Source organism: Pelophylax lessonae (genome assembly GCF_965119305.1).
Source record: "Pelophylax lessonae genome assembly, chromosome: 9".
Lineage (NCBI taxonomy): Eukaryota > Metazoa > Chordata > Amphibia > Anura > Ranidae > Pelophylax > Pelophylax lessonae.
This window is the reverse complement of record NC_138776.1, coordinates 92105533-92117674: the sequence shown is the minus strand read 5'-3', so window position 1 is coordinate 92117674 and position 12142 is coordinate 92105533. Positions and strand designations below refer to the sequence as shown.

Genomic DNA, 12142 nt, shown 5'->3' with positions numbered 1-12142 from the left:
TTGCCTAGCTACTCCTTCGGAGCAAAGTCTAATACCCCATATGTGACGAATATGAAGAGGCGGCGACTGTCGGAGGACGTAAGAGAAAGTCAATATTCACACAAACACAAGCCAGCTACTACATTTGTCTGAGAGAGACTAGTGTAGTTGCTGCTGGCATGTGTTGTTGCGGGTTTATATTTTTGTGAATGACGGCTCTCCTCTGGATTCACAATACAAGCTGCCTGCTACTGACGGCTCTATTCTGGATTCACAATACAAGCTGCCTGCTACTACTGTAGTAATCTCCTCTGAACTAGCTGGTGGCTGTGGGCGGTCACAAGCTCAGTCTTTTATGGGTACAAAAAGAGTAGAGGAGGCACAGGGCTGCATGGCAAAGAAGGCTACAGAATGAAGATAGGGCTGTGGCTTCAGTGCTGCATGTACCTTCCCCATAGGAGCACCTATAATTTTGGCTTAGGGGTGGAGCACAGCTAGCACTAACAAAGTTTAAAAAAGGCATTTTATTTCTAAACCATAAATGGGACAAGTCCTATGTAGATTTATCATGTCTTTTAAATTTCTGATGAAAGTTCTTTATGTTGTAGTCCTTACACAAGTTGACAAGCTAGCACAAAGCTCTGCGTTGAGCAATGCATGCTGATGAACATTACAAACTGAAAAATTATAAAAGGAAGCTTTCACAGTTATACAACAAAGACCCGTTGACTTTATGAAAAGCAGCTCCCAGGCTTTAGCTACTAGGATTGCCCCACTGGTGACACTTAGACAGGATCTAGTGGAGTAAGAAATCACGAGGGTGAGTTGTAGTTAGATATTAGAAATTTGAGCAGGCATCATAGTGAAACAACTAGACAATGTGGTAAAGTGTATCCAAATTATTTCACTGTGACTTTTATTGGAAAGCTTGGCCTGCATTTACCTGTTTAGAAAATGATTCATTAATACATGAAAGGAATGCCTAGTTAAATGCCATTATGTTTATTCAGAAGAGTGGTCTTTCAAAAAGGATATGAGACAGTTGAGCCCAACTTCTACGCACAGTGGAAGAAGATATTCTGTTAAAAAAATAGTGCATTTGGTAGGGAACAAAACTTGCTTGTGGTCCGCCAGTACTAGACACAGTCAATCTTCAAAGCCATATTTCCTAACCACTATACGCTATTGTATTTCCAAATTACTATAGTCAGGAACAAGTGAAAAGACCTACTTCTTAGTGGGAATCTAATGTAATTGCTCATTACTGCTTTTCCGTACAGTTAGGTGTTCAGTATAATCCACAGCAGACAAGTTTTTATACAATGTACAGAATTGTGTTGTTCCTCAGAAGTTATTTGTTACGCTTACATACTAAATGATTTTTGACTTCTCTTCTTTTGACCTTTTCTTACCAGCAAGAATGCAAGGATGTACGTTCTACTAGAAATAAATTGTATAACACTTTTTAATGTTTCATGTAACTAGTTCGTATAACATCAACAGTATAAAAGCTATTTTATAAAAATGAGCAGCAAAAGTGGTCATCGGGTCACGTTAGAAGTTACAGTATGCTTAAATTAATAACTTTCTAGCAACTTTAGTCCCAATCATTCAATTACACCATTATGACATACAGTGGGTATGGAAAAGAATCACCCCCTCAACATTTTGTTGCTTTACAGCCTGATTTTAAGACAGACACAGTTTTTGTTTTATCCAGCGGTAATTACTAGTAATTACTAGTGCAACTTACAACATCTAAGTGAAAGATAGAACACCAACATGTCAGGAAAAAAAAATCAAAAACAGAATCTCTGAGTTGGAGTCTTTTCCCGAATGGCAGCCCAAAGGAAAAATTAAATTCTCCTATTACTTTGGTGGAGTTACAGAGAGCGGTCAGCTTTTTTCCTACCTGCAAGGCCCCTGGTGATGACGGCATCCCATTGGAAGTGTATGTCAGATATGGAGAGTTAATTTTTCCATAAACTGCTAAAGGTGTTTAACGCCTCGTTGAAAGTAAGCCGCCTTCCAGAGTCCATGTCGCGAGCCCCGATAGTTTTTCTTTAAGAACCGGGTAAAGAACTGGAGAACTGGATCCAGGCTCTAATAGGCCAATATCCTTTCTCCAGAGTGATGTAAAGCTCTTGGCAAAAGTCTTAGCTCTTAGACTGAATGAAGCCGTACTGTTGGTGGTGCATCAGTACCAGACAGGATTTATGCCCTGAAAGTCGACAGCGGTTAACCTGCAAAGACTTTTTTATTAACTTCCCCGGCAGTATTCCCGAGTGTGGCTCGGGGTTAACTTTCAGTACCAAAAGCGGTAACCCCGAGCCATACTCGGGATTACCCCAGAATATTACTCACCTTCCCTGCGATCCCCCGCCGTCCTCCCCACCGTCCTCACACTCCCTCCCCGCTCTGTGTACGGCCGATTGCCGGCACTTGCCTTACGGTTCCCTTCCCTGCGAGCGTTGTGACGCAAGCTTGTGGAATTTGGGAAGTATATCAAATGATTCTTCAGAATTTCCAACAGAGCTATGTGCCAGAAAGAGACATCAGAATAGTCGCTGTCATCACTTTCCGAAACCTGATGACGAATTTTCCTACGAATCGCTATCGCTCAGTTCTTCAAGTAACTCAGATTCGCTGTCTCTGTTTTCCAGTTCAACTAAAACGCTTTTGCGCAAAAAGAATGCTTTTTGGACGCCATGGTCGTTCTCAATTTTCAAGGCACAAAGAACTGGAAAAGAACAGGTAGGGCACTGGAAAAGTCACCAGGGGAAATCCTGTGGTGAAATGGCATGATACAGTGTAATCCGGATCACAACTTTGTATCATGTCATTTAGTGTATTTACATTTTTTAAATTGCTGCGAGTCCCACCCCCCTGCGTCGCAACGCACGCAGGGAAGGGAACCGGAAGACAGGTGCCGACATTGGCCGAGCACACAGCGGGAGGACAGTGGGAGGATGGCGGGGGAGGACGGCGGGGGATCGCAGGGGAAGGTGAGTTTTAAAATGTAAAACAGATTTCCATGCAAAAGAATGTACCGCTTTTAGCACAGAGATCCGGACATAATCAAACCGCCAGGGAGGTTAATATACAGACTCCAGCAGATAACATGGGTAGCAGAGCCTTATTATCCCTAGATGCTCATAAAGCATTTGATAGTGTTGAATTGGACTATTTCTGTCTGGTTCTGACCAAATTTGGCTTCGGTACACGGTTCATATCCTGACCTGGATAAGCCTTCTTTACCGCGCACCAACTGAATCCATAAGAGTATTGTATACAGTCTCACCTTCATTTGCTTTGGGCAAAGGCACTAGGCAGGGCTGCCCTCTATCTCCACTGTTCTTTGCGCTTGCCATTGAACTGTTAGCTGCCCTCATACGAGTCAACCATCTAATCGTGGGGTTCTCTATGGTGAAATTCACGAAAAAACCTGTATGCAGATGACATGTTACTAATGTTAGAGTATTCCCGAGTGTGGCTCGGGGTTAACTTTCAGTACCAAAAGCGGTAACCCCGAGCCATACTCGGGATTACCCCAGAATATTACTCACCTTCCCTGCGATCCCCCGCCGTCCTCCCCACCGTCCTCACACTCCCTCCCCGCTCTGTGTACGGCCGATTGCCGGCACTTGCCTTACGGTTCCCTTCCCTGCGAGCGTTGTGACGCAAGCTTGTGGAATTTGGGAAGTATATCAAATGATTCTTCAGAATTTCCAACAGAGCTATGTGCCAGAAAGAGACATCAGAATAGTCGCTGTCATCACTTTCCGAAACCTGATGACGAATTTTCCTACGAATCGCTATCGCTCAGTTCTTCAAGTAACTCAGATTCGCTGTCTCTGTTTTCCAGTTCAACTAAAACGCTTTTGCGCAAAAAGAATGCTTTTTGGACGCCATGGTCGTTCTCAATTTTCAAGGCACAAAGAACTGGAAAAGAACAGGTAGGGCACTGGAAAAGTCACCAGGGGAAATCCTGTGGTGAAATGGCATGATACAGTGTAATCCGGATCACAACTTTGTATCATGTCATTTAGTGTATTTACATTTTTTAAATTGCTGCGAGTCCCACCCCCCTGCGTCGCAACGCACGCAGGGAAGGGAACCGGAAGACAGGTGCCGACATTGGCCGAGCACACAGCGGGAGGACAGTGGGAGGATGGCGGGGGAGGACGGCGGGGGATCGCAGGGGAAGGTGAGTTTTAAAATGTAAAACAGATTTCCATGCAAAAGAATGTACCGCTTTTAGCACAGAGATCCGGACATAATCAAACCGCCAGGGAGGTTAATATACAGACTCCAGCAGATAACATGGGTAGCAGAGCCTTATTATCCCTAGATGCTCATAAAGCATTTGATAGTGTTGAATTGGACTATTTCTGTCTGGTTCTGACCAAATTTGGCTTCGGTACACGGTTCATATCCTGACCTGGATAAGCCTTCTTTACCGCGCACCAACTGAATCCATAAGAGTATTGTATACAGTCTCACCTTCATTTGCTTTGGGCAAAGGCACTAGGCAGGGCTGCCCTCTATCTCCACTGTTCTTTGCGCTTGCCATTGAACTGTTAGCTGCCCTCATACGAGTCAACCATCTAATCGTGGGGTTCTCTATGGTGAAATTCACGAAAAAACCTGTATGCAGATGACATGTTACTAATGTTAGGGTATATGACCCTGTCACTGCAAACAGTCATGTCATCAGTCCTTGAATTTGGCCAACACTCCGGACTGACCATTAACTGGACCAAATCAGCACTGCTCCTACTGGACGGTGATTCCGCACAAACAATTTCTCCCACTTATCCCATAAATTCAAGTACTTAGATAATTATCTGACTTCTTCTCCCTTAGAGTACAGCTCAGTAAATAAATAAATTGCCATAGTCAGTGGCTGGTAAAATAAACTTTATCAAAATGATACTGATGCCCCAGCTGCTCTACCCATTACACAAATCCCCTACCGCTGTTGCTTTAAAAACATTTAGAATAGTGAATTCCATTTTTAGAACGCTGCTATGGGGAAAGCGCACACCAAGAATCAAACTGGAATAATTACAACGACCCAAAGATGGGGGGGGGCTTGCCCTTCCTAACCCCTGGCTCTACTATATAGCAGCACAATTGCAGAAGCTAACAGGCCCCAGGTTTGTTTCTACACAAGTTGCTGAAGACAGCAGCCCATCCATGACTTGCATTATGCTTGCCCATATCCAGAGAGACTCAGTCTCAGAGGGTCTTGAGGCCCTTGGCTTTACTAAACCTAATAAGCTCCAACCGACGTTCGGCCTCATTCAAAAAATATGGAACAAAGCGAAAATACTTACAACATGTCACAGGATATACGTAGTATAGTCCGATATGGCACAATGATAATTATAGGGAGCTTGCCAAGCTAGTGCATGGTGCTTGGTGGAAGATGTACGAGATAGAAAATATGTCCCAGATCATTAGGGATGAAGTTCTGCTATATTTCCCCCTCTGCAGGCCACATACTTGTTAACTTTGCATATGCATTTTTACTACCTGCAATTGTGGCATGCAGTCAGGGCACCAGAGGGCGTGCGGGAATGGCATCTATCACCCACACCTATTTTTTATCTGATTCAAATGGCTGAAAGCTCTAAAGGCTTTATTTATTTATTTATTTAGGGTAAAAATGCCATTAGACCCCAAAAGCTGTCTCCTCACTGTTCAAGAGGATATCATTGAGGATGCACATCTTAGGATAGCTGTAGGAAGGGCCTTCTTTCAAGCCCATAGGTTACTATTAATGATGTGGAAGTCCCCAGTCCCCAGCCCACGAGAACTGGTATACCAGAGATTATTTTGCTGATCGAATAGACCAGAGGATTTTGATATTTTCTTGATTTGGATGAATATTTGCGACTTTGATTAGTTCTAAATGGGGGGGGGGGGGGGATTCATGGTAGCGTTGTGCCTGCATACCTTTTGCTAGGTGTTTGTGGATACAAACATCAGTATTTGACAATGTATCTGTGATCAATGTTCTTGGATTTGTAAGTGACTGCATCCTTTATTGTATTGTCTGTTCTATTGGACTGCTATAAAGCCTGTTTATTACAAAAAACATTTTCCTAATTTAAAAAAATAACTGTGACCAGACTATGAACACATAATATGTTCAGATTTGTACCAAGCAAGAAATAGGCTTTAAAACAAGCCCTCACTGACCTTGGCAGCTGCAGACAATGTTGAGCAATTCATCCTTAAAGATCACAAGAGAAGCAACAAAGTCATGTAAGTCATGCCCCAGCACACTGCCCCCCCCTCCTTTAATGTGCAAATGCACTGTGCTTACATTAGAGTCCTGGTGTCCAATCTGTGGCCCTTTGGCATTTACTGTGAAGGCATTGGGACCCCTGTGGACAGTAGCCTGTGTTTTTCTTACCTAGGAGCTTACTTAAACTAGTAAAGTAATATTTTTTAGATTGGCTTCTAGTAGGTAAATGGTGCACTAGGAGTGTAAAGAGAGCACAAAGAGGAGAATCAAATGGGACACAATATGTGGGGTGTTAATTGAGGGTATTTCATTACACGGGAACAATACTTTGGGGCTGAGGTTAGGTCCAGTGGGGTGCAGGATAACAGTATGGTACAACAAGGATGAATCATCAGGATAACGGTTAGAAATAGAATGCAGCAAAAGGGGTAAGTCCTGTGGCAACAATCCAGGGGCACAGCATTAGGTAAGCAGCATGATCCCTGGGTAACAATATAGCATAGCAGAGAATAAGTCCAGGGCAGCAAATAATAGGTCCAGGATCACAAGCCTACAAAACCAGGCAAAAGGGAAGCAGCAAGATCACAGAGGCAGTAATACAGTATAGAAAGGACTTCCCAGCAAAGGAAAATCTACAGGTGTCAGCAGTCCTCAGCAGCACACCACAGGAAAGAAACTACTCAGCTGTCCTTACCAGAACATGGCAAGGAGGGTACTAAAAATTTCAGCAGCACTTACAGCAATCGTTGAGCTGAATAGTAAGGTTAAATGAAGTACCAGCCACTGCACAGCTGTTTTTTTCATGCACAAAACCAAGCCTGTCGAAGCAAAAGTGCTGATCTGTCAGTCAGGGTGAAGTACACCTGTCTGGCCTTTCCACAGACCTAAAAATGTCCTGAAAGATGCAGGCAAAAAAAAGTGTAGGAGGCGGCGTGCATAGGCTGTTTCTGGGCAACCCCCTGATAATTCCAGAATCCCTCAGGATCTTTGCATTTGTTCTGGGTAGGCTGCTGTGGCGGGAACAGGGAACTGTGCATTTGGGCATAGAAAGCTTATCCCAGTGCCCAAATGTTGGGAACCCCAGTGATGATAGCGCAGCAGGGCTCCTGTGATTTTCCGGCTGCATGCTCCAGCAGCTAACATAACAGAAGGAGGGGACCTGTAAAGAAGAAGGCTGTGGATCTGTTTTATATTCCTGACACTGCTTAGTGGGCAACCAGGGAGGTGTGAACCAGTATGATTGATCTGCCGGCTGTAAACATACAACTAAAGATCTTGCGCGGACAGGACCTGAATCTACCCGCTCGATACCGGAGATCAAAGCCAGGGCTGCTACTTTATCAGTAGCAAGCAGACTAACACACAAAGAGCTGGGGAAAATTGGGGAGCAGGGAGATGGGTTTGCGCTGTGCGGAGCCCCTTTTTCCACAAATGGTTTATTTGTGCTACTTTGCCGCGGCCATCTTTGAACATTGTTTGTTGTGCCTTTTTAATATTTTCCTATATGAGTGGTCTTCTTCTCAATAAATAGCGTTTACAGCTTTTTAGACGTATTGCATTATTGTCTTGTCATTTACATTCCCTTGAGGTAATACTGAAAGTCTTGCTCATTGCTAGAAACATGGAACTTTGTAGAAGGAGACCACGGGGCCTATATACCATTCTGGGCTACACTGATTGAGGATTTGTGTGAACAGCTGGAGTCCGGTTGTCTCATCTGGTCACAGATTTCTACTATGCTGTTGTTGACCTCTCTATAATCTGAGGACCAACAGTTTCCAGTAAGCACGCTTGCCCCCTCTCTGTGGTGACGAGTGTACATATACATCTATCGTCACTAAAGCTGATGTGGCGATTCTACGCTATTTTTTCTACACTTGGACTTTTGTGAATTTAGAGATTTATTTCTTATGGTTCAATTGGAATGGTTTATTAGTGCTGCACCCTTTCTTATATATTTGTTTTCGTGGTATGTAATCAGCCATTGGTGCCCGCTGCTATCATATTTTTATCCAAGCACAGGTAATTTTTTGCATTTATTATATATTTACAATCAGCTTAAAACCATAAATACCTGAGTTAGGCTTGGGACAGTAAATTCCATCAGTCCAAGTCCATTGCAGGAATGCATTTCCAAAGCAACGAGGACTTTGGTCATTGGGTTTTGTCCATCATTATTTTCCTAAAACAGTAAAGACCTGAATTAAAAATGACATTATATTGCATTGTTTTTGGTTGAATATTGAAAAGATGAGTAAGGGTCCATCTGTTACATTGTTAAAATCAACATTTGGTAGGCTTCAGCAAACACATACTGTGAAATACAAAAGACATGGACACTTAGCACACAAATGTTACATAGTTACATAGTAGTTGAGGTTGAATAAAGACAATAGTCCATCCAGTTACATAGTTACATAGTTACATAGTAGGCGAGGTTGAATAAAGACAATAGTCCATCCAGTTCAACCTGTGTAGGTGTGTGTGACTGTAATCATCTAACATAGCCCTCAATCTCCTGATCCTTGAGATGTAAGTCTAAGAGTCTTTTGAAAGTCACCATACTACCCGCAGAAACCACCTCTTGTGGTAGACAATTCCACAATCTTGTAGCCCTAACAGTAAAGAACCCCCCACGTTGCCTGAGGTTAAAACGCTTCTCCTCTAATCGCATTGTATGTCCTCGAGTCCTCATGCAATTCCTTCGAATGAACAGCTTTTCTTCTAAGCTGAGATCCCCATTAAGATATTTATAAATTGCTATCATGTCCCCTCTCAGACGTCTTTTCTCCAGGGAAAATAAATCGAGCGATTGCAGCCGCTCTTCATAGGTAAGGTCCTCCAACCCCCTAATCAGTTTAGTTGCCCTTCTCTGGACTTTCTCCAGCTCCAACACATCCCTCCTGAGGACTGGCGACCAGAACTGGACAGAATACTCCAGATGCGGTCGGACCAGAGTTTTATAAAGTGGAAGGATTATAGTCTTATCTCTGGAATACATCCCTTTCTTTATGCATGCTAATATTCTGTTGGCTTTGGAAGCTGCCGCTTGGCATTGCATGCTGTTGCCTAATCTATCATCAACTAAGACTCCCAAATCTTTCTCCATTTTTGATTCCCCCAAGGGTTCCCCTCCTAACGTGTATTGTGTTTTTATGTTTTTGGTCCCCAAGTGCAAAACCTTACACTTCTCCACATTAAACCTCATTTGCCATGTCGTTGCCCACTCCGTAATTTTGTCCAGGTCATTCTGTAGGATATCTGCTTCATGCTGTGCAGTTATTGCCCTGGCCAATTTTGTGTCATCTGCAAAAACTGATAACGAACTACTGATCCCTTCCTCAATGCTGTTTATGAATAAATTGAACAAGGTTGGTCCCAGGACTGAGCCCTGGGGCACCCCGCTTACTACCTCAGACCAGTCTGAGTATGCGCTGTTTATTACTACCCTTTGGACACGGCCTTTTAGCCAATTCCGTATCCAAGAGCAAACCCTGCTGTCGATACCTGCAGACCTTATTTTATAAATTAAGCGCTTGTGGGGAACTGTATCAAACGCCTTAGCGAAATCCAAGTACACCACATCCACTGGTCTCCCCCTATCTAGCTCACAGCTCACTTCCTCGTAGAATGCTAAGAGATTGGTTTGACAAGAACGCCCATTTGTAAACCCGTGCTGGTTACTACTGATGATGTTGTTGTCTTTAGCATACTCTACGATATAGTCCCTTATCATCCCCTCCAAAAGTTTACATATTATTGATGTCAGACTGACAGGCCTATAATTTCCCGGGATATGTCTCTGGCCCTTTTTGAATATCGGAATCACGTTAGCCTTCCTCCAATCCCCTGGTACATCTCCTGTCCTAATACTGTCAGCAAAGATCAGGAACAGTGGTCTAGATATAACCATACTGAGTTCCTTGAGCACTCTCGGATGTACGCCATCCGGGCCTGGTGATTTGTTTGTGTTAAGTTTATCCAGTCTTTCCCTGATTTCCCCCTCTGTTAGCCATAGTGGCAAGTCCTGTGTATTACTACTAACCATACAGTCATGGTCAGTGTACCCTTCCTTTTCCTGCGTAAAAACTGACGAGAAAAAAGAATTCAGCACGGTTGCTTTTTCAGTGTCCTCTGTAACCATCCTCCCATCATCGTTAATTATGTGTGCAATATGCACTGCCCTAGTTTTTTTGCTGTTGATATATTTAAAGAATTTCTTTGGGTTTTTTTTACTATCCTCCGCTATTTGTCTCTCAAAGTTGATTTTAGCCATCTTGATTTCGTGTTTACACTTCTTATTTTCCTCCTTGTATTGCTGGAAGGCCGATACTGTGCCCTCTGATTTATATTTCTTGAAGGCCAATTTTTTTCCCCTAATAAGTTTTTTAACGCTACGGTTTAGCCAGCCAGGTTTGGCTTTGTCTCTTCTAAATTTATTCCCCATAGGAATGCACTGCAAGATGCCTTTGCTTAGTATTGTTCTAAAGCATTCCCATTTTTCCTCTGTGGTCAGTGATCCCAGGGTTTGGTCCCAGTTTACCCTTTCCATCAATGAGTACAATTTTGGAAAGTCTGCCCTTCTGAAGTTTAGGGTTCTTATGTTCCCCACTTGCCTTTTTATATTGTTATTTATACTAAATGTGATCATCCTGTGATCGCTAGAGCCCAGGTTGTCCTGGACTCCTACCTCCGAGATTATGTCTGGGTCATTAGTGATCAATAGATCCAGGATAGCATTCTCTCTAGTAGGGGAATCCACCAACTGCGACATGTAGTTATCCTGTAAGGTTTCCGTGAATAGCCGGGCCTTATGCGAGTGTGCAGTCCCCTCTTCCCAGTCAATGTCGGGATAATTGAAGTCCCCCAATATGATGACTGATCCTAGTTTTGCCGCTTTACCTATTAGTGCTAAAAATTCCAGCTCTACCTCCTCCCCTTGGTTAGGTGGCCTATAGCAAACCCCCACAACTACTTTTCCCTTATCTTCTTCCCTATCGAGTTCAACCCACACAGATTCTAAATCCATGCTCATCCCATCCGTAATGTCACTCCTTTCTAGCACCTTTATATTGTTCTTGACATAGAGACATACCCCTCCCCCTCTTTTACCAACCCTGTCCTTCCGGTACACCGAATACCCTTGGATATTGGCCAGCCAGTCATGTGAGGGGTCGAACCAAGTCTCCGCTATTCCCACAAGGTCTATGTCTTCCTCATGTACTAACATTTCCAACTCATCCATCTTATTAGCTAGGCTCCTGGCATTAGCATATACCCCTCTTAGTTTTACGGAAGTTAAACGTGATTGGCGGTTTTGTTTATTTCTGTTTGGTCTGCTGTTCTCCCGCACAGACCCGCCAATTGATGTTGTTGACCTACTGTCGCTGTTGACCCTACAACTGCCTTCAGTCCTCTGCTCCCTCCTGACTGATTCTACTTCTGAGCCCTCCCCCCCGTCTCCTAGTTTAAAAGCCCCTCCAACTCGGTGGCCATCTTTCTCCCCAAAAGAGCTGTACCGTCCCCATTAAGGTGCAGCCCATCCTTACTAAAGAGCCGGTAGCCGACTGAGAAGTCAGCCCAGTTCTCCAGGAACCCAAACCCCTCCTTCCTACACCAATTCCTCAGCCACTTGTTAACTTCCCTAAGCTCCTTCTGCCTCTCCTGTGTGGCTCGAGGTACCGGCAGTATTTCAGAGAAAACCACCTTGGAGGTCCTTTTCCTCAATCTATTACCTAAGTCCCTGAAATCGTTCTTAAGGATCCTCCACCTACCTTTAACTTTGTCATTAGTGCCCACATGCACCATGACCGCTGGGTCATCCCCAGCCCCGCCCAACAATCTGTCTGCCAGATCTGCGATGTGCCGAACTCGGGCGCCCGGTAAACAACAAACTGTTCGGTTCAC

At 43.8% G+C, this 12142-nt stretch overlaps 1 protein-coding gene across 1 annotated transcript in view; it reads right to left on the bottom strand.

Annotated features, from left to right (window-relative positions):
• Nucleotides 1-12142, bottom strand: part of CFAP46 (cilia and flagella associated protein 46) — a 363053-nt gene that overhangs the window by 226245 nt on the left and 124666 nt on the right. The window contains exon 22 of the mRNA XM_082268864.1: nucleotides 8310-8417. Within this exon, the coding sequence (XP_082124990.1) occupies nucleotides 8310-8417 (108 nt within the window). The remainder of the gene's footprint in view (nucleotides 1-8309; nucleotides 8418-12142) is intronic.